Below are 22,008 nucleotides of genomic sequence, written 5' to 3'. Positions count from 1 at the left end.
GGTCATATCATTTGCTTTGTTTTACACTTCAGCACTATATATCACTGACTGACCTCATTAACATGTAATGTTTCAGAATTTCAGGGACTGACAGCACACAGCTTGTTTGATTGCCAGCCCTTGCCGAGTCCAAAAATATGTGTCAATATCCACAAGTTTTATAGACGAAGCCAGCATAGTTGGTGCAGAGGGATAATGTCCTTGTTAGTATCCAGGCAGCCTGGCATCCATTACTGGCCCCTGCACATGTATGGGCTGCCAGGGAAGGAAAGGGTGATGAACCTATTCCTGCTCATCCCTCTTCAGAGATATTTGAAGGGCTCACACAAAAGTATGTTCTGGGGACTGATGACATACTGGTGTGAGGCATGCCATTCTTGAAGCCTCAATGAAGCCTACGGCCATGAACAGTGGCCAGAATAGGTGAATATACAGGCATTGGGGGTTAGATGGACACCTAAAGACATGCTCATGATTAATGGTTCACAATGGTTTTCTGAATAATAAAGGGGCTGACATTTCTAGTACTGTATCAAGTCATCGTTTGTGGGTGACAGCTGTGGGTTCCAGCCTCACTCTTCTTCTTCACCCTGCCTTCATCAGTCTAAAGTAGCTGGTTACCCTGGCCTGGAGGAGGTTAAATACTTTGTTGAAATTGCATAAGTGTAGTATTATGGTGAGCAGGAATAAAGAGAGACACACTTTTTCAGAAGTTATCACATCCAACAAAACCACCATAGATGTGCAAAAACAAGAAGAGTCCTGCAGGTGAACATGCATATGATGCAGGACATATTAGCAGAGTAAGAAATGAGCAAAGTTACAGAATTGTCTGATCTTTTCAGGAATGTCTTGAAAATTGCAGGCATTTAGAGTACAGGGCAGTGTGGTCATGCCTGCATATTAGCTAATATGTCTTAATCTGTTCAGTATGACCTTATATGTGTATATTACTGAACAATGTAATGTGATGTTCAACAGACAGTTGCTCTTGGTTCATGCATATTAACATACTATTACTAGCAGGCCACAAATCACAACATGGTTTTAAGCAAATTATCAATGTAAAAGGAGGCAATTTGCTTGACAATGATTATATAATTAATGAATCCACTGGGACAAATGGCACCGACTGCACACAGAGAAGCATATCATGACTGTGGTCATATGATTTGCCACACACACACACAAAACATCAGACACATACACAACATCACACACACACACACACAACACACACACACACACACACACACACACACACACACACACACACACACACACACACACACACACACACACACACACACAACATCACACCACTACGAAAACTGCTGCAGCCATTATAAGGGCCTCCTAGCAAAGTCCCTGCAAATGTTATTCATACAAGTGAGGAGAAAAACAGGGTGACATACTAAAAATACGGGGAAAGAAAGGCAAGTGTGGAGAAGTTGAAGGAAGCAAAAAATGTGCAGGGATAGTAGCAGAGGATGTGAAATCCATGGAAGACAGGCAAAGACTAGCGGGAGGTGTTGACATAAAAGTGGGGAGTACAACTGATACACATAGACAGAGGAAAGAAATTTGGTGTGGGGGAAGAGTGCAATGCAAACATGGAGGAAAGTGAAACAGAAGGAGGGGGATATCGTAACTGGGAATATGATGGTATGATGGCTCCTTTTCATGTTACCCAGGGTAGCACCCAGTCAGAGATCGGTCCCTTCTGTGACTCCTTTTCTGCTTGGTCCTGTTTATATTGGCATACTGGGCACTACCAGCCCATGGTGTGACTCTGCCAGTGACACATAGATGTTCCCCAGGCAATCAGAGCAGATATCAAGAAACCTGGTCACCACCACCATCATTACCTCGTTCAGCTCCTGAAAGGTAATGTACTAGGTCCCACTTGCCGTCTCCCCGGAGAGTGCAACAACACCCCCCTCTGATGCGACATCACTGTAGGCCACTGTGGATTCCATGTCACCTTGTGTAGAAGCAATCCTGGAGGCAGATGGAGATTCTGTAGAAGAAGGTGGGGCAGGATGATGGCATTGGGACCACCACCTTTGGCTGACAATGCATAATACAGTAACATATATGAATAAAAATAAAACAGCAAACAACAAAAATACATAAAAAGAGAGATAACAATAAAGATAGAGAAACACACAAAATAATTACATATTTGTGTCACTATCAGGCCTACATACTGCTACAGAGCTGCAAAACTTTGACAAGTATACAGTGGTAATAGGTTAAATATGCTCAGGAATACTAGAAGCTAAAGTGCCTTTACAGGAATTTGGTCCAAAGGGGCATTTAAGAATATGGACATTACTCATACCTTCTCTGAGTATTTGGAAACACAGGTGGCATGCTGCGGGCAGCATAGTTCATGGAAAATGACTAAATAATCTGGTTACTATGACCTAAGGTAAATGGACAAGAAAGGGCTTGGTGGGCATGGCCACCTGTGCAGAACTTGCATCTGTCATGCCAGCGTAACATAACAATGATCATCAATATAATGGCATCAACAAGGGCAGTTATCAGTATCTGGTGGAGAAGTAGTGTAATATTAGTCACACTTAGCAGAAGACAGTGTAGTCATAAATATAGCATGGTCCTATATATGCCATGTATAAGTTGCACTGCAATGGACCTTATGTAGGATAGTGTATGCCAGCCATGGGAAAATGTTCTGTGTATGACTGACAAGGTTGTATTGGTGGATACAGCATGGTATGGAAAATATTTAGGTGTGTGGCAGGGAAAACAGTTGGCATGATGTAAGGTCAAGCCATATCAGCCATATATTCTGTATGTCAAAAGTATAGTCACCAGTAATAAGTATGCAGCTGGTTCAATGCCTTTGCTTACATGGACAGTGCAGGCATGTTCAGATATATATGCACTGTGGCAGGCGATGTGTGTGACTAGTAACCCAAACATAACTATACTTTTGGAAAATTCCACTGGTGTTACAGGTGTAGGTGGTACCTCTTGAGGTCACTTGTCTCACCAGAATGGGTGATGCATGTTGCAGCAGTTACTGCTAAGGCAAGATATGCCAGACATCCACCAGATATGGAGGTCCATCATAAGACATTCCCAACAGGTGCTCCATGTAGTCTTTTTACATGAAGTACAGAAATAATTTTGATTCTTTAGAGCACCACCTGAGAGCCTTGCGACCCCCATGCCTTCAGAAACCATGGCCACTTCACAGGTCACAGTCCAATGAAAAATAGTAACTCATTAGCTACAACACAGCACTAATGCTGTGCATAGTGAAAGTCAGCAGTTGGTACTGAGGTATCATGACATGCAGCAGTGTCACCATACTATAGCTTGTACATGCATGACATGGCAGGATGGTATTTGGTTGAAAAGCACAATATTATGAGGGTCTGTAGGCTAGAATACTTAGATCTCTTTCCACTTTAGCTCTTTAGGGAAATGTAAAAACATTGCTTGCATCCACATGTCCCACGGCACTGATGATTTTCTCATTCATTTGATATGCACTCCGAAATGAATCATGCAAGTGCATAATGAATGAGAACTGGAGAGCAGCCTTAGACAGGTGAACAATGTGAAAAAAGTGCTATTCAGAAACATTTACTTGAAATTGGATCATAATTGCAACACTATTAGTCTCAAAAATGCATTGCTAAAGGAATAAAGTATTTTGAGTTGAATTGCATTTAGAAATTGCTTACCAATGCAGTAGAGGTAAGTAAATGAGGAGGACTGCTTGCACACGTGTGTTTGGGACGTGGTTTAATACACCAGCTACATTATATTGTTGCTTGTCGAGTTAAAAAGAGTTTGAGGCAGATGCATAGCACTTCACTTTAAGATGCCAATCACTTATTGCAGTTAGAACTGTCCACCTGATGACCTTACTTACATAAGAATATACTGCCAGGGTGGGAGGATGGCATAATGGTTAAGGTGTTTACCTTACAGACACAAGGTGCAAGGTTTGATTTTCACATGGGATAATTGGCTATGGCTAGGCTTGAAATGGTCTACAAGGGCAATTAGCCTAGTATGAGCCTATTTATGGATTGTACAACAAACAAATGGAGGGCAGGACTATCAATATTGTCCATATATTTTTGCATAATTACTGGCCCATTCATTCAGAGTAGTACTAGCGCTTCCTCCTCAGCAAGGTGTCATACCTACCATACTCTCAATACCACTGGAAGCTGTAGGAGAATATTTATATTTATTTGATCCCACATCATCTCAAATCAGATTTTACATAATACATAACTAAAACTGATAGGCAGTTTTGTTGTGCGACAATAGGATGTCAATCACATCATTGCTAACTAAGGCTCCCCTTCATTCTATCCCTACAGAACACACTAATTTCCTGAATAAACTCAATAAACTTCCCCACAAGGCTTAATACCATTTTTATGAGTAACTTTAATTACCCTACTCTTAACAGGTAAACTTATACAAACTTCAATAAATATGCTCTGAGATTTCTTGACTTTGTGAATACCAGTTATCAAAAGCAAATTTTACCCACCCCACCAGGGGCTTTATCCTCCTTGATCTTGCCCTTACAAATTACTACCCCTCTTGTTATACCACACATCTCTAATGCCCTGATAACGTTTGATCACCAAGCTGTTAGCTTCACTCTCAATACAAGCCTCTCTATCCATGGACAATCTTCTAAAGTCAATGTATTACTACATACAGACATCCTGGAGTAGCACAACTGACATATTTTACCAGATAAAGACATGTTTGATGCCCACCTTGTATCGGCATGCTCCACATAGTTCCTTTCCCTTTGGAATAGAAGACCATTCTCATCCACCAAAAGAACAGCAATAAATTCAGGTTCTCAAAAAAATGGGAACATCCATTCATTTTAATCTGCTCATTAGGGAAAAGCTTGTGACGCTGAAAAAAAAACCCTCTCAAAACTTAAAACACAACTTACATGTACTTAGTAAGACACTCAGACAAATAAATTAAAAGGTCACTTTGAATTACTGATAGTACTAAAAACAACTACAAAGCATCCATCAGCCACATTAAGAAACTTAGAGGTAAAACTCATTTCTGCACTAAACATCCTAGTCTGATCCAGAAATTACAGCTAGTCCCTTAGCTCTGATGTGACGACTTAAACAAACACAGAAATCTGCACACGTTAGCACCTCATTTTTTTCATCATTTATTCCTGATTGCAACACTCTAACATCAATTTTCATCCTTAATCAAGTGGTTTCTGCTGTTTCCATAATTCAAAATAATAGTTCCATCTCAATGATATTTCCGGCTATCTGCTTGGAAGTGTTAAATACCGCATAGCCTAATGTCTCCTAAGTCTGTTTAACCTTAGCCTCTCCACAGGGTATGCACCTTAGCTTTTCCATAGGGTATGAACCTTAGCTTCTCCATAAGGTATGCACCTTAGCCTCTCCATAGGGTATGCACCTTAGCCACTGCACAAGGTATGCACCTTAGCCTCTCTACAGGGTATGCACTGTAGCTGATCCACAGGGTATGCGCCTTAGCCTCTCCACAGGGTATGCACCTTAGCCTCTCTACAGGGTATGCACCATAGCCGATCCACAGGGTATGCACCTTAGCCTCTCCACAGGGTATGCACCTTAGCCTCTCCACAGGGTATGGACCTTAGTCTCTCCACAGGGTATGCACCTTAGCCTCTCCACAGGGTACGGACCTGAAACTTGGAAAGCAACCACAGTTGTCCTCTCCAAAGGGACACCTGTGCAACATTTCCCAGTAACTACATGACTAATCAGTCTCACTAGCATTATCTGTAAAGTTACGGAATGTATTTTTCACTGAAATAATCAGCAATGACATATGCAACTGCCAGACCCTTAGCACCAATAAATATAGATTTGTTAACAGCAGGTTATACCTACTCACCCTGGTCACTTTATTGACAAGGTCACAGAAACTGTGACAGTAAGGATGTCCATATTGCGTACAACAAGCTTGTTAAAACTTTTAATACAATTCCCCACATGGACCTCATAAGCAAACTCTCTTGTCTCATTTTTAACCCTTACATTATGCCTTGGACAGCAAATTAGCTTACAGACCAAACCTGTCTAATCCAAAAAAGGGGTGCCTCCTCTATCATTATAAATGTAGCAGTGACTTTCCTCAGAGCTCAAACCCTCTTGGTTGGCATTTAGTTCTCAGTTGTAAAATTGAGGATATCATATTCAAAGCCATGAAATGTTCAGCTATAGCAATGTGAAATGTAAACTGGCAATGAGTTACCCAAATAGTTTAGTCTTCAAACTTGCAATTGCTTCTCGAATCTCTAACATGCGTATATAACAATTGAACCATTTATAATGTCTTAACAGGGCTGTTAACTCTGGTAAGAAAACAAATGTACCTACTATATGTTCTGTACATTGCAGTGTGGGCTCTTCAAGGCTATAGAGAGATGTCCCACTCCTTCAGGTCCGATGTTGTTGGAAGATAAGCTGTTCAGAAATGGAAAGAAAAAGAGTCAGACATCTATATGATCTCCACTACAACACATCAGTTTATTTCTAAGTCCATATTATACCCTGAATTTATAGCTGTGCTTCTGTAGAAAGGGTAACAAATACTGAGCCAGATTCACAAAGGGACGCTGCCAGCAGTAAGCCCTAACAAGCTAACAAGGGCTGTTATTATTGGTGGTGACCCTTTCTGATTCAGAGACAAGCCCACAATGGTGACTTTGCAGGTTTATAGGATCATTGTGATGGGCCATATCCTAAGATGAGCTATCTTTTAATGAGGCATTCACAGGGAGCAGCCTATGCCAATTAGCCTGTGAGAAAGCATTTACAGACAAAAGCAACTCAGAGAATCACCAGGCTCTGTAAGTTAGCAATGCCAGCAGAGTTACGTTTGTATTCAAGCACTACTGTCAATGAGTGAGTCCACTTTAGAGTTAATTGATGGAGTTTAGTGGACAGAGTGAGTCCACTTTAGAGTTAATTGACAAGGAGTTTAGTGAACAGGTAGTGCTGTGTAAGTGTGTGTGTGTGTGTGTGTGTGTGTGTGTGTGTGTGTGTGTGTGTGTGTGTGTATACTTGTGTGACTATGCAGAGGGATGATTGGGCTCAGGTGTGTGTGTGTGTATGTGTATGTGTGTATGTGAGTGCCTGTGTGTGCATGTGTGTGCGTGTGTGTGTGTGTGTGTGTGTGTGTGTGTGTGTGTGTGTGTGTGTGTGTGTGTGTGTGTGTGTGTGTGGGTGTGGGTGCATGAGGCTGCCTTGGTGGTCACTACAAAGAGGTTATTAGGGGATAGGAAGGGTAGGAATATTGGTGTAGATGTGGATGTGAGTGTGTGTATGAGCATGTGTATGTGTGTGTGTGTGTGTGTGTGTGTGTGTGTGTGTGTGCATGAGCATGTGTACATATGTGTGTGTGTGTGTGTGTGTGTGTGTGTGTGTGTGTGTGTGTGTGTGTGTGTGTGTGTGAGCACGTGTTTGTGTGTGCATGTGTGTGGAGACCTGTCATACCTCTGAAATCTTCTGGACTAATGAGCAAATCCTGAATATTGGGAAGAGGGCACTAGACACCAGGGAAATGTAAAGCACCCTTAAAAAGTTTATAGAATAGCAACCCTGCAGCCTGAAAGATGTGTGGGTGGGTGGTGGACACTAGACACTAGGAATACTCTTTATATATTACCCTACAGTCACTTAAAATTGAATAGATTAACAGCCTTGCAGCACAACAGTGGTCTGCATGTTGGGAAACTACACACCAGGGATATTTTTTATATAATATGCTACAGATACCTAAAGAAGTTAAAAGTCTTTGAATCCTGTACCCTTTGCATCAGAAGCAATGCTTTAGTCTTCTGTGCTAACATTAGACACCTGGACCATTATTTCAATTACCATAAGTCATTAAAAAATAAAGGGAGAAAAAAAGATTTGAACACTATACCCTTGTTACACAAAGCACGGCCTTAACTAAGCAGAACTCTAGTCCTTTATGACAAATGAGGATTTCATGATGTCATAGATCTTACATCCTGATGTATTTTCTGAGCAATAAGAGATATGAAATGTTAATATCTGAAATTAGAGACAGACTGTTATGCTCCATGAGCTAAATGGGACAGTGCAGGTAGAAGGGGCAAAATCAGGAGCCATCTGCAAAATCAGGGAGATTTGAGAGGGTTGGTGTCTGCTCATGACGAGGGTCTATAGGAATAGACAACACCAAGGAAAAATATTCAGTACTGTTCTGACTAACTTAAAAAGTTAATTGAACTGCAGATCTAGCATCACAATGGACTTTCTGAAGAGTAAGAAGAATGAAGCTCTAATGTCTGGCATTATCGACTAATTGTAATCATCTGTGATTTATGAGGACACGCAAACAACAAGTGGCTCTATAAGGGATATTTTGTGCACTAAAGGAGGGGTAAGAGGTACAGTGGCATGTTTGTGTGTGTGTGTGTGTGTGTGTGTGTGTGTGTGTGTGTGTGTGTGTGTGTGTGTGTGTGTGTGTGTATTTGAACATGAGTGGGAACATGACTAAGTGAGTCCCTGTGGCAATGTGATGCATCAGCTGTCAGAGCAGATTACCACAGTGAAGGGCTGATTAACACTAGCAGTAGCACCTTGCAATACAGAAATAAACAAATTAGCTGATAATGGAGTCCTCACTGCTGCTACTGTGCCTCTGAACTGCATTTTTCCCCTTTGGCCTCAACTTTTATTGCCTCTAGTGGAGTTCTTTATGAATCCCTGGGGCTGACTTATAAAAGACTCGTCTGTATCCACAATGAATACCTGATTCTTGCTTTGGTTTACATTCAAAGCCATAATGTATAGCTCAGAAATTACAGAAATATATTGTCTTTTACGGAAAAATCATGTACTTCTCATACTATGACAATTTGCTATATCCTGTTTTTCTTTTTTTGTTTTGATCTGTGTGATATAATTTAATTTCCCCATGTGTTTTCTTTTATGTTTGGATAATAAGGTACGGCTCATTAGACAAGAGTAGCCTATTAACACTTGTTGTTTAAGTGACTTATTTCAGAGTTTTATGCTTGTGGAAGATGTGCAAATCAAACTGTAGATCAGATTATGGCACATCTGCAGCTGATTACTTTAACCTATTAAGTCATATGCACAGTACAATTTAAGACAGTGATTCTTATTTCCTAGTAAGTGCACATTTTGCAGTATTGTTTTGCATACCATTACAGAGTAAATCCCAACTCTAACTCAGATGTTTACGGAATATATTTTTCATTACTAATAACTTTGATAGATCACGCAAAGTGGAGCAACGCTATTATTACATTAATGAAGAGATTAATTAGTATTGTGTAAAACAGGAAGCAAATGTGGAATTTTAGATGCCAGGTGTAAAGACTACTGATATCCATTGCCCAAATATTTTAATAATAACAATGTCATTGATATTTTTTGTTTGTGATCACAGATTGCAAATTCTTCCATGTAGATTTATGCAATGGGCAACCTTTGTAATAGAGGAGAAACTGGAAGTTTCCAGGAATTCCTTACAAGGTGGTAATACCATTGTAAATAAGAAAACAATAGCAGAATTTTGAAACTTGACAGTGACTGATAATGAGGTGGATATGTTTCATTACAGCCAGTACCTTTAAGATTATCCTTTCATTTAGAAGCTCACAGGACAATCATATCCTATGATTATGCTTAAAGTATAATTAATTTATGTAAGCAATGTCATTCAGTGGTGACACAAACAACTGTAATTAGGACACAAAGTAAGGAGTCAAGGAAATGAAGTCTGCTATTCTTACAGTGGTAGCGTCCCGTTTGTAATGTGTTGTGAAAATGCCAGCAAGACAATGACTTAAATGCTTACATGACCAGTGATTCAACCCTGCAATAAATGAAATATTTGTGTCATCATTTCCTAAGGAAAGATGATGGTTATAACATAACTGCAGTGGAATATGTTTGCTAATGCAAGATACAGACTATTAGCCCTTCCAGTCTCTTTGTAAGTGTGTGCAACATTCTAGTTCTGGCTCATCTCTTCCATTATGTCATCTTTTCTCTTGGTCTATATGAGAACACCAAAAGTTCATTCTTTCAAATGTTCTTACATCGACACCTAGTCAGCGAACGCTGAAAATAGCGAAACAACAGATAACTGAATTTTTTCCTATGGAAAGAATTTGGTTGTCCGTTTCTGTCGTTTTGCTATTTTCAGCTCTGTGGTGGAAAGTCATGGGTTGGGTTCAGGTAAGTGTGCGATTGTGCGTGGGTTAGGTGAGTTAGGGTTAGGGTGCGAGGGAGGTATGTGTACTAATGTGTGGATGTGAGGGTTAGGGCAGGTTAGGTGAGTTAGGGTTAGGGCACAGGTGAGGTGAGTGTGCGATAGTGATGGACCTTAGGGTTAGGGTTTGGGTTAAGGTAAGTGGATAGTTAGTGGTGTTTGTACAGTTTAGTGTAGGGTTAGCTGTAAGATTTTGGGTGTATGTGTGTAGATTGCTGTTTGTTTGGTGTGCTTGTGTTGTGTGTATGTGTTTTGGAACAGCAAATTTTTTCCCTAGGAAACAATTCACTGTTCTGAATGTTCGATGTTGTCAACGTTCGCTGATTAGGGGTCGATGTAAGAACATTCGAAAGAATGAACTTTCAGTGTTCTGATTTAGACCCCTTTTCTCTATCTGTCTAATGGCCTGTTGAATGGCTGCATGAATTCTCTCTTCATGTGGGGATTTCTGTGGGTTCGCTATTCAGTCTATGAAGAAATGCAACTCTGGAGTCAGTGCCTTCTAATTTGCTTATGCTCCTCTCCCACCTTTGTACTATTCAAATTGATACTGTCATATTTACCTGTTACTATCTAGTGCACACACACACACACACACACACACACACACACACACACACACACACACACACACACACACACACACACACACACACACACACACACACACACACACACACACACACACACACACACACACACACACACACAAACTATCACCCCACCAATTTCTTTTTCTGTTGAGAAGAGTTTTAAATTCTCTTGACTCTGGTCTTAGACATTTCCTCCACCTCAGTTATTCTCCAGGAGTCAGGAGCGGCCTTAGGTCAACTGGTGCCCTAGCCAAAAGGGCTCCATGGTGCCCCCACCACACCACCAGGTGCCCCTATCTTGGTCTGCCTACACCAAACAAGTACTGGAAAAGCACCCCTGCTAGAGTGCGCCCTAGGCAGCCGCCTAGTTGGCCTATGCCTAAGGCCGGCTATACTCCAGGTTGATTTCTTAAAATCTTCTCACGGCATCCTAATACCTCAAGCTACTCACAGTAATCTGGGTGTGGCCTTACCAGTACCTGCTCGAGTAATAGTATTATATATCCTTTTCTAGAGTCTCTCTTCCTGAGGACACATCCAATTATTTTGCCAAGGATCCGTAAGCCTTTATGTGCAATTATCTACAAATGACACCTGTCTGCCCATTTCATTAACATTTCCAGGTCATTCCTTAGAACTGTTTTCTATCATTTCTTGTTCCACGTATCTTTGTGTGTTCTTCCTTCAGAAACTGTTGCAGTAGCCATAGCTATATGGGACTTGACCTGCCAAAGATCTGATGGCTGTTCAGTCTACATATCTTTGTGTGCTATTGTCGTGCATCATACAGCTTCTCTTAGTACAGTGGTACATGTTGGTATAAGATGGATGCACTGGCATGTCACAAATCCAAACTTTCTTGCTGTATGTACACTTAAGTAGACCTTCCATCAGCTCACTATTCTGAGTGTTGGTAGTTGGCTTCAACTAAAGTTTTGAAAAGGCAAGTATCCCCATTGAAGAATCTTTAGGAAACTTGTGTTTAAAATTAGCTCATGTGTGCCAGGAAAGGTAAATGAATTTCTGTAAGGACACCCATTTCTCCTATATTTTCTGCTGATACAAGGTCCTGTCAAATTTGTCTGTTTTTTACTCTCAAACCTTTAGGGAGCAGGCAAAAGTCTTTGAAATGTTTCAAAAAAACAAGTGCCCTAAACAGTTGATGCATTGGACAATGGCAACTGAATCTGTTTCAGCAGACCCCTCCCACCCCAGAGGGAAAAGAAATTTTTTTGTGAAAAGGTCATCCAAATAATCTTTAACTTCAAAGTCTTCTCTGTGCTTTGGGCCTGATATCTCCACTAAAGCACTTTCGCAGCCCTTGGACCATCATTTCTATTCAGCCAGTCTCTTTGGCGTGTTCAAAGGCTCACAATTCAGGTACATCTGGGCAGACCATTAGGGTGTTGCAAAGAAGACAGAGGATTATTGTCTCTAAGATGGAAGGACATATTCACTAGATTTTGTTGAGAAAGGATGTTGCCAGATCTTTGACAGAGGGTAGGCATTTGGATGAGATCCCTAAAACTTTAAGTCTTGAGACCCCTAAAATGAGGACTGAAAAAGCAAACTATGGTTCCCTTCCATCTACCTGTTCAATGCAAAATAAATTTCAAAGGGACTGGTAAAATTTTGCACAAGTCCTGTTTAAGGAAATTCAGTCTCATCAGCTTTCTCTACTGTTTTCTACACCAGTTAAGAGAAAGAGATCTCCTTGTCCTCAAAGAAAGGTTCTCTCTGATGTAGATGTTGAGGGTCTGAACTAGGCTTTTCAATTATCCTTCCATACACCTAGTGAATCTGAATAGGTGACAATGTCTACTCAGACTCCCTCATGGTGAAATTTCCTTTAGGGACATAATTTCAAAAAGGAAGGATTGTTTCAAATGTATTTATTTATTGATATTTGATTACCGGGAAAGTCTAACTGGGCATAAGCTCATTTTCAGCTGAGGCCCAGGGAGAAAAGCTCCAGATTATTACAAAACATTTTATCAACAATAGTTCTACAATCTTCAAAAATAAAACAAAAACATCTGCAGTTTAAATAATAACAAATTAGACATAATATAAAAACATTGGTTAAGAATCAGTACAAGGTATATGACAATAATTTAAAAATTAGAGAAACCTCAGACAGTTTGTAGAGAGTAACGGTAAGTTAGTGTAATACAAATAGGAAATGCAATAGGAAGTGAGGGAAAAAACAGTCTTATGGTATATTTAGAGGAAAGTCAGGGAAGAGAATTAGATAGTAGTAAGGAAGTAAGTGAAGAAGGGAGAGTAATGAGGTGTAAGGAAATAAAATGTACGTGTTCACATTTAGGGATACAGTTTATCCTGGTTTTGAGGAAGAACAGAGACAGATTTTAGCTAGGAAGTCTTTCAGAGTGGTTTTGAAAGATAGGAGGGACAGTATACTCCTGATGGATACAGGTAGGGAGTTCCAGGCCTTATCCACCTTGTACGAGTACAGATAATGTCCAACAGATTTGTTAGGTTTGTAGACAGACAGGAGGTTTTAGTCACTGGATCACAATGACTGACTAGGAACATAATTATGTAGAATGTTTTTTTAGTGCTGGATAGGCAGATGGATGCTGGATAATTTTATAGGTGGTTAGAAATTGTGTATATGTTAGTTGATGTGGTAGTTCTAATCAGTTAAGGATTTTCAGTGCTATGCAGTGGTGGGGTCTGAAAGAGGAATGCACTGCAAATTTAACAACTTTGTTATAGCATTGTTCAAGTTTTAATTTTTGTGAAGCATATGACACATACCTGCTCTATGAAGGAAGATAGACAGTAAGAGGAGACAACACTGAGGGGATATTTAGCATTACATTCTACTGCACTGATAATCCCGCCCTTATGTCAATTAATCTGAGAGTAATCAGTTTATAGTCAGAACAAGGCAATTAACAACGAGATGCAAGTAAAAAAGCTTGTCATTTCCTAAGATTAAATAACTGGAATATGCAGTATAGTCCACTGGTCAAGCAAAAGGGGACAGTGGCCAACTTAATTAGAAGTCCTGGGACTCAAATGGGAGGATAAGGAAGTGTCCAGAAACTCAGAAGAGATATTATGAATTTCTGAGTAGTAATTCTCATAGGCCATTAACCATTCCCCTAGTTTTAAGGGTTTAGAGGAAACATTTGCTCCTTCATCTGTTTCTTCAGATTCTGAAGCTTCCTGCTCCTAAGAAACCTAGCAGATTTTACAGGGAGACTGATTCACATATATTTCTTATTAGGAACTCTGTGTCAGACCCTGCAATTATTTCTATTGATGGAGGACAGATCTTCTAAAGTCTTTTATATGTTCATAGGTAAGTAATAGGATAGCTGCCCTTGCAGAACATGTTAAGCCTAGCCAATTTCCCTTTCTATGCTCAAAATAATCTATCCCATGTAGTTACAGATTGGCCTTACCCATCCCATCCTATGGTCAATAATTATATATTACCCCTAATGACAATAACTGGGATCAAACCATAGATAATTTGAGGGGACACAGGCATGGGATAAAGCATTTAGGAGCTACCTCTGTGCATGAGTAGATCAGGGAGCAGTCCTGGAGTGAATTCTCTGTTTTCCATCCACAGTTATAAGTTGTGCTTGAAAATGGACAGGGATGAACTTTGTTTTATGTGGATGGGGATTCTGTTCCACAAAAGTGGGATCCCCCGCAAGATGTCCCTGTTCCTCCAAACCATTCTGTTGATGTTGCAGAAGAGGATTAGATGCCTAGGCCTGGTGCCATTTGACTTACTGTTATGCAGTGAATTCATCAGTAATGGGTCAGTGGATGTCTTGTATGCTAGACACAGGACATCTCTTAGCACTCTGCAGGATACTGAGTATAGCAACACAACTTTGAGTTGGTTCATGTAGGACATGTTGTTCTGGTCATGAATCTTTTTAGTAAGATGTCTCTCTGTGGTAACATTTCTGGATTTTACCCTGTTCCAAATGACAAAGATAGCCTTTTCTGATAGAGTTGGAAAAAAGGCTTATACCTTCCACTCTACTATTTATAGATATTTATTACCTGATAGACTTGCAAGCCCAAGTTATCTTCGATCTATTATTGCTAGCAGGAAGCAATCCTTAGTTTCTCTACCAAACTCTGACATTAAATCATTGCTGTTGAACATATTAAACTTTGTCTCACAGGTAACAAAACAGTCAATTAAATGTGCTTGTGATGCAGTGGATACCGTGTCAAGCAATGCTGCCACTTGTACTGTAACGCATAAAAATTCATGGATTAGACTACAAAACTTCCCTGATGATGTTAAAGCCCAGTTGCTTAAAGGTCCTCTTTAGAGAGATGATTTCTTTGGCAATTCTTCATCAGAAGTCTTAAAGAAACCATAAGAGACAAATATAATTTATTTATCTTTTTGTCTCCTATTGCTAAATACCGCAGGAATTGTCCTTCTTCCTGTGGTCATGTTTTGAAAGACTTTCAAATCATCTCAGCAAAAGCCATATAAACAGCAATTGCAAAGAGATACAATAGGAAAGGCGATGGACCCTAAGGGATCTCCTATTAAAAGTACAGTGATTACCAATGCTTTCCCACTTCTCCCTCCCTGTCTTCATCCTTCCAATCTTCCCAAATTGAATCTAATCTCTTTCGCTGCTTTCATTTCTGGAAAACTTCAATAGACTTCCTCTTTAATCAGAGATCATTCATTCTCCAGAAACTAAATCTATCTGCTTCCTCAAATTAGTTTAGAGTTATGATTTCAGGGATGTTAGAAACAGTACCTTCATCTCAAAGCCTTGGTGACTATCTTCACAAGGTGGACCCTGTTTTCAAAAAAATCTCACCAAGGTGACACTGATATATAGACTGTATTTATATAGTATATATCATGGACAGAAGTAAGTCAAAAACAAAAAAAGATAGCTGGGTGCACAAGTCCCAGGATAAAAATGTGCCCAACCCTGGTAGGCACACTGGTGCCAGGACTGGAAAAAAGACAGTGTAGGATCTTTAAAATCCAGAAACATTCCTACAATGGGGCCAGGCCAGGCCAAAGGGGAGGATGCCCCTCATTGTAGAAAGAAGTAGCAGTCCACAAAGATCACAACAACTGATAGGCCAAAGAAGAGTCATAAAGAGAATAGTGTGGACTATTGAGGACAAGAAAGAAATGATGTGCTGTTATTATTATGCAAAAAGTTCAGAATTACCAGACAGAGGATATAAAAAGAGATTAAGAGATAAATTAGAGGAAAGAAAAATACTTTCACAGGAAAAACTATCAGAAGCTTCAAATAAAAATGTGCATTCATTAATACAACTGATTTTTAAAAAACAGTATATAGATCAAGAAACTTTGATCTGTATGGAAAAAGAAGCATCTCAGGAAGTGCAAAAATGTAAACAACAAAACCTAGATATTTTTGAAAAGTATAAAAAAGAAATATGGAGATGGAAAGAAAGAGATTTGATATGGTACACTATTTATACAAAGGAGAAAGCCACCTTAATTAATATAGAGAAAGCATCCACAAAGATATTCGAAGAGAAATACAGGCAAAGGCATCCAGATATGGAAAATTTCACAATAAAAAATAATATCACAAAGAGGGAATGTGGGAAAGAAGATAGTAAAGCAGAAGTTAAAGACATAGAAGTTGAAGTTATGGAGTGTCTGCGGAGTGAATGGTTTAATGTAGAAAGTCTAACACAGACTACATCACAGCATGATGGAGTGAGTCCCCAAAGCAAGGAGAAGCAGGAAGATCAGGAGGCATCTGAAGAAGAGATATGGACATGGGAAATAAGAGAAAGACAGGCAAAGGAATCCAGATATGGAAAACTTTACAATACAAAAAATAAGAAGATAAAGAGGAAAAGTAGAAAAGGAGACCAGTAATGGAGAAGTTAAAGAAAGAGAGGTTATGGAGCACCTGCAAAGTGAAGGATTCAGTGTAGAAAATCAAAAGCAGAAAGCACCACAACAGGATAGAGCAGTGGATACCCAAATTAAGGGGAAACCAGTGGAACAGGAAGCAATTGGTCAGGTACCATATCAAGATATGTTGAAGCCTTCCACAGTATAAATGTTCACTTAAAGCTAGGCAGCAAGGGAAGAAACAGGAGATTGCGAAAACTCTGATGCAGTCAATGTTGAGGAGTAATAGGCCAGTGAGTTCCCATGTGACAGAGCAACGTATGACATAGGATGAAATTGAAGAGAAGGTGCCACAGGAAGATGCTCTGGAACTTTCTATAGAATAACTGCAGGAAGTGGAAAACAAAGGATGTGCCCTCAGTCTGGAAGAAAATGAACTAAGAGAAGAGTTGCTTGATTTAATGGACATAGATATATTAGATAGATATATTAAAATCAATGAAAGAAATAGACTGCAGAAAGTGAATAAAACCCCAAAAGTCAGAAGTCTGATAAAACAAATGGACACAGTAATCAGGACCGTCTATAGAGATCCATGCAATATAACAGAAGTAAACAGGATATGTCACTGTGCAGCTAAATTAATAACTGATAAAGTCCTACCACAAGAGCACAGGGTAGAGAGACAAAAGAAGGGGAGAAATCAAATACCATTATGGAAGTATTGAATAGAGAAAAATATAAAGTAATTAAGACAAGAAGTGTCACTGTTAGAAGACTACAGAAGAGGGAACAGATCAAAAATACTAAGAAAGATAGATGTGATAAAAGCAATGTGCAGTATTAGAACAGATCAGGATCTATCATGCACTATCGCAAATAATAAATTAAAAAATTCAGCACAGGTGGAAAAACATAGAAGATACACATAAATATAAAGGAAAAGTACAAAATAGGCAATTTAGTGATGACCAAAATAAGTTTTATAGAGAACTGAGAAACAAAGTAAAAGGAATTGAAAGACCTCCAAAAAAAGAAGAAATAGATGCATTTTGGAGAAGTATCGATGAAGATCCTGTGGAACATAACAAAGATGCTAAATGGATAGAAGAAGTTAAAGAAAGAATAAGAAGTTTAAAGGTACAGGATATGAAATGGGATGATGTAACATCCAGAGATATTGGAACAAAGTTAAGAAAAGCCTCTAATCGGAAAACCTTAGGACCAGATGCAGTGCCTAACTTTTGGTTCAAAGTATTAACATCTTTGCATGAAGACCTAGTCATGAGTAAGAACTATTTATATGCACACTCTGAACAGACACCAGTCTGGCTAACAATAGGTAAAATAATGCTCCTACTTAAGAGTGAACCTGCAAGCTACCCCAAAAATTATAGACCAATAACTTGCCTTCCGACGATGTATAAACTATACACGGGAATTGATGCTGACAGTAATTTAGAAGAAAACTCAACTATGGCAGTAGAAGAAAAGGGCAATAAAAAAGTCATATGGAACAAAGGATCATTTGTTGTAAAAGTCATAGTGGAGAACTGTGAAAAGGGGAAAAATCTAAGTATGGCATGGACTTACTACAAAAAAGCATTTGATAGTATCCCACACTCATGGATAAAAGAGTGCTTAAAAATGTGTAACATACATCCTACACTGATTGACTACGTTACAATGACCATGAAACAATTGCAGACTGCTTTGCAATTAAACCATGATAAAGTACAGATTATTATCACAGGGATAGAAATTCAAAGGGGGAAATTCCAGGGTGACTCTCTGTCACTGTTGCTGTTCTGCCTTGCCCTTAACCCATTAAGCTGTTTACTTAACAGCTTAGGCCATGTGTGTAAGTTGGCTCCTAGAAAACAACAGTCTAAAGACTTCTCATCTTCTGTTTGTTGATGATTTAAAACTGTATAGCTCATCAGATGAGGAACTGAAAGCACAGTTGCAGGTTGTCAGAACTTTTTCAGATGATATTAGAATGTCATTTGGCTTTGATAAATGTGCAAAAGCAACCTTTAAAGCAGGAAAACTGCAGCACCAGGGAAACATAAGTTTGAGACAAGAATGTGATATAAAATAACTTGAGCAAGAGAGAGTGTATAAATGATTCAGAATTATTGAAGGATCAGCAATAAAACATGAACAAATGTGAGTAAAAATTAGTAAGGAATATTTTAGAAGGCTTAAATTAATCCTGAAAACAGCATTAATGTCTAAGAACAAAATCCAAGCTATAAACCAATTTGCTCTTCTTGTCCTAACTTATAGTTTTGGAGTGATTGATTGGCCCCAAAACATGTTGGATAGATTAGATATTAAAACAAGAAGGATGCTTCATGCTCACCAAATGATCTATAAAAATGAGTGCATGCCAAGTTTATACATTCCCTGTTCTGAAGGAGGAATGGGCCTCCTTGAAATTGATTACATGTATAGATCTGCAATGGTGGGACTCCACACATATCAGCTGACCTCATGAGACCCAAACGTAGTGAAAGTTTTAAACATGAGGAGAATAAATCTAAGATGACTTCCCTGCTTAACTTAGCAGAAGCTGACTCAAGATGCCTTCTCTACCACAGAACAGTGGATGAAAGACAACCATCTAGCACTCAATGCAGCTAAAACAAAACTTATGATATTTACCCCCTCTAAAACCAATACCTTTGATAGAAAACTATTCTCCATCACCAGCCAAAATAACACACCTCTTGAACTGTTATCTGAAACCAGACTACTAGGAGTCCAAATCGATGACAAGCTTAAATTCAACTCCCATCTACTACTAAACATAAAAAAAACCCACCAAAAACTTGGCATGCTCTACCGACACAATCGATACCTCATTTCAGCTACTAAGCTCACTCTCTCTGCTACATTTCTCTTACCCTCCCTTCTTTATGGTGCCCCTCTTTTAACAAACCTACAATCATCTCTCAAAACAAAACTGTCCTCTTGTTATAATAAAATAGCCAGATTCGCCACTAGCAACAGATCATCAACCCTTCACTGTGCACCTCTCCACAAACTAAACTGGCTAGAGCTTCCCAACTACCTCTCTTATTCTCAGCTCACCTATGCGCACAAACTCATTTTCTGGCCATCCCTCTGTCCCTCCCTCTCTACTACCTTTAAAATGCACCACACACAAAGACTTCTCAGATCTACCAATCAAAACTTAATAGAAGTTTACAAACCCCTTTGCCCCCAGGACAAAATCTCCTGTCCTTTTCCCTAGCACGCCTATGGAAGTCCCTCCCTCCCTCCATTCGTACCATCACTAGCCTCCCATCCTTTAAAAAATCGCTCCACTCACATCTAACATCCACATGGGAATGCTCCTGCTCCCACCCCTCATAACCTATTCCCCACTTCCTACAGTCTTCAACCTCATAAATTCCAGATAGCAAATTCATATTTGCATCTAGTAAACAATGTCTTATTTTCATCTAGCAAATTCTAAGCCTACTGCATCCAACTACTTATTTTAATCCTACTAGAGCAATGTTCTCCTTCTAAAAAAAAAAAAAAAAAAAAAAATATATTTTTTATTGTAACCTCAGTATTTTTTGTTCTGTCTTATAACCAGAAATTGATAAAATGTAAATCACTGTAATCTTTGTGTAATCTGTGTGTGGAGTTTTCTCCCCAGGACTCCATTGAAAATGGGTTGTTTTGGCCCAATGGACTATCCTGGTTAACCAACTGCAAATAAATAAATAAATAAATGAATAAATATCAGCATCAAGCAAGAATGGAAATCAAACCAGAAATAGATAAAAGTCAGGCAGCAACTGAATGTCCTAAAAAAACAAAGGAAAGAGTATAAGGTGAAGGATCAGATGAAAAGGCAAGAAATGTGGAAAATGCATAAATATAGTTGTAAGTATAGAAAACTTCTGGAAGAGCCTCATGTTGATCTTGAATGAATGCAGGAATGGTTAAGGAGAGGTGAATTCAAACCAATATTTGAAAGGTTAATATTGGTGGCACAAGATAGTGGGCTATGTACATATTGGTTTACAAAGTCCATTGAACAACAAATGTAGGTTTTGTAAAACCGAATTGGAAACTGTCACACACCTTGTTGCTGGTTGTGACATACTAATGGCAGAACGACTGTATACTGAAAGACATAATAATGTGGTGAGATTGTTGCACTGGGGATTGTGCAAACATTATGGTTTTGGAGTGGCTGAAAAACACTGGAAACATGAGCCATGAAGAAGTCTACATCACATGGGATCATCCATTGCCAACAGTTCAAAAGACAGATACTAGAAAACCAGATATAGTGATCCAAGTAAAGAAGACAAGAGTAGCATTGATAATTGACATCACCCCACCCAGTGACTGCAGTGTATTACGTACAGAGAGACACAAAGTCATATAATATCAGGATCTGCAGGCAGAAACAAGAGCAATGTGGAAGAAGGATGCCCAGATCATTCTGAAAGTAGTAGGAGCAACGGTTCTTATAAAAAAGAGACTATAACCATATTTAGATACAGTACAAATACATGTAATTCCATACTAACTGCAGAAGGAGTTATTACTGGGCACTTTGCAGGTGCTGCAATGAGCACTTTCGGCTGACATCAAAGAGTGAAACAATACTAATTTCTTGAACTTTAATCGTACTTTGACTTAGGAATGAGGTCCATTCCCATCATGGTATTCGAAACCCAAAAGATTTGGAGAAATTAAAAAGGGAGAATGCTTTTATTCAAGTGTACCTGTTTTCCAGAAAAGAAGGCACTTGGAGACAAAATTTGGCTCTTTCAAACATATACACTTGTCGCCTGGCTCCAAAAAAGAAGATGCTCATTTTACAAACTCTTTTCCTTCCTTTTGTTTCCCAAGGCCTTTCTAGTTACTCTAGCCCACAGAGATGCCTACCTGCAAATCCCAATTCACAAATATCACATGTATTTCCTCAGGTTCCTTGCCTGTAAATTGCACTTTCAGTTTACATCTCTGACTTTTGTTTTTTTTCAGTACTCCAAAAGTTTTCAGAAAGTTCATAGTCCCATTCATAGCATTTTCAAGACTTCAAAGTATCCATATTTCCCATATTTGGACAATTGCCTCATCTGAACTCCCTCCATCCAAGACATCCCAGCAGCTCTTCAGTTCACTATTCATATTTCCAATAGAATGTGTTTCAAACTAAATCTGAAAAACTCTTGCTTAATCCCTTCT

At 39.2% G+C, this 22,008-nt stretch overlaps 1 protein-coding gene across 1 annotated transcript in view; it reads right to left on the bottom strand.

Annotated features, from left to right (window-relative positions):
- LOC122795024 (ribonuclease inhibitor-like) overlaps positions 1 to 22,008 on the bottom strand; it is a 553,493-nt gene that overhangs the window by 362,922 nt on the left and 168,563 nt on the right. Inside the window, exon 7 of the mRNA XM_044063606.1 lies at positions 6,420 to 6,506. Within this exon, the coding sequence (XP_043919541.1) occupies positions 6,420 to 6,506 (87 nt within the window). The remainder of the gene's footprint in view (positions 1 to 6,419; positions 6,507 to 22,008) is intronic.

The sequence above is a fragment of the Protopterus annectens genome, chromosome 2.part1, assembly GCF_019279795.1.
Source record: "Protopterus annectens isolate FY-2018-M chromosome 2.part1, PAN1.0, whole genome shotgun sequence".
NCBI lineage: Eukaryota > Metazoa > Chordata > Ceratodontiformes > Protopteridae > Protopterus > Protopterus annectens.
This window is presented reverse-complemented; position numbering and strand designations above follow the sequence as displayed.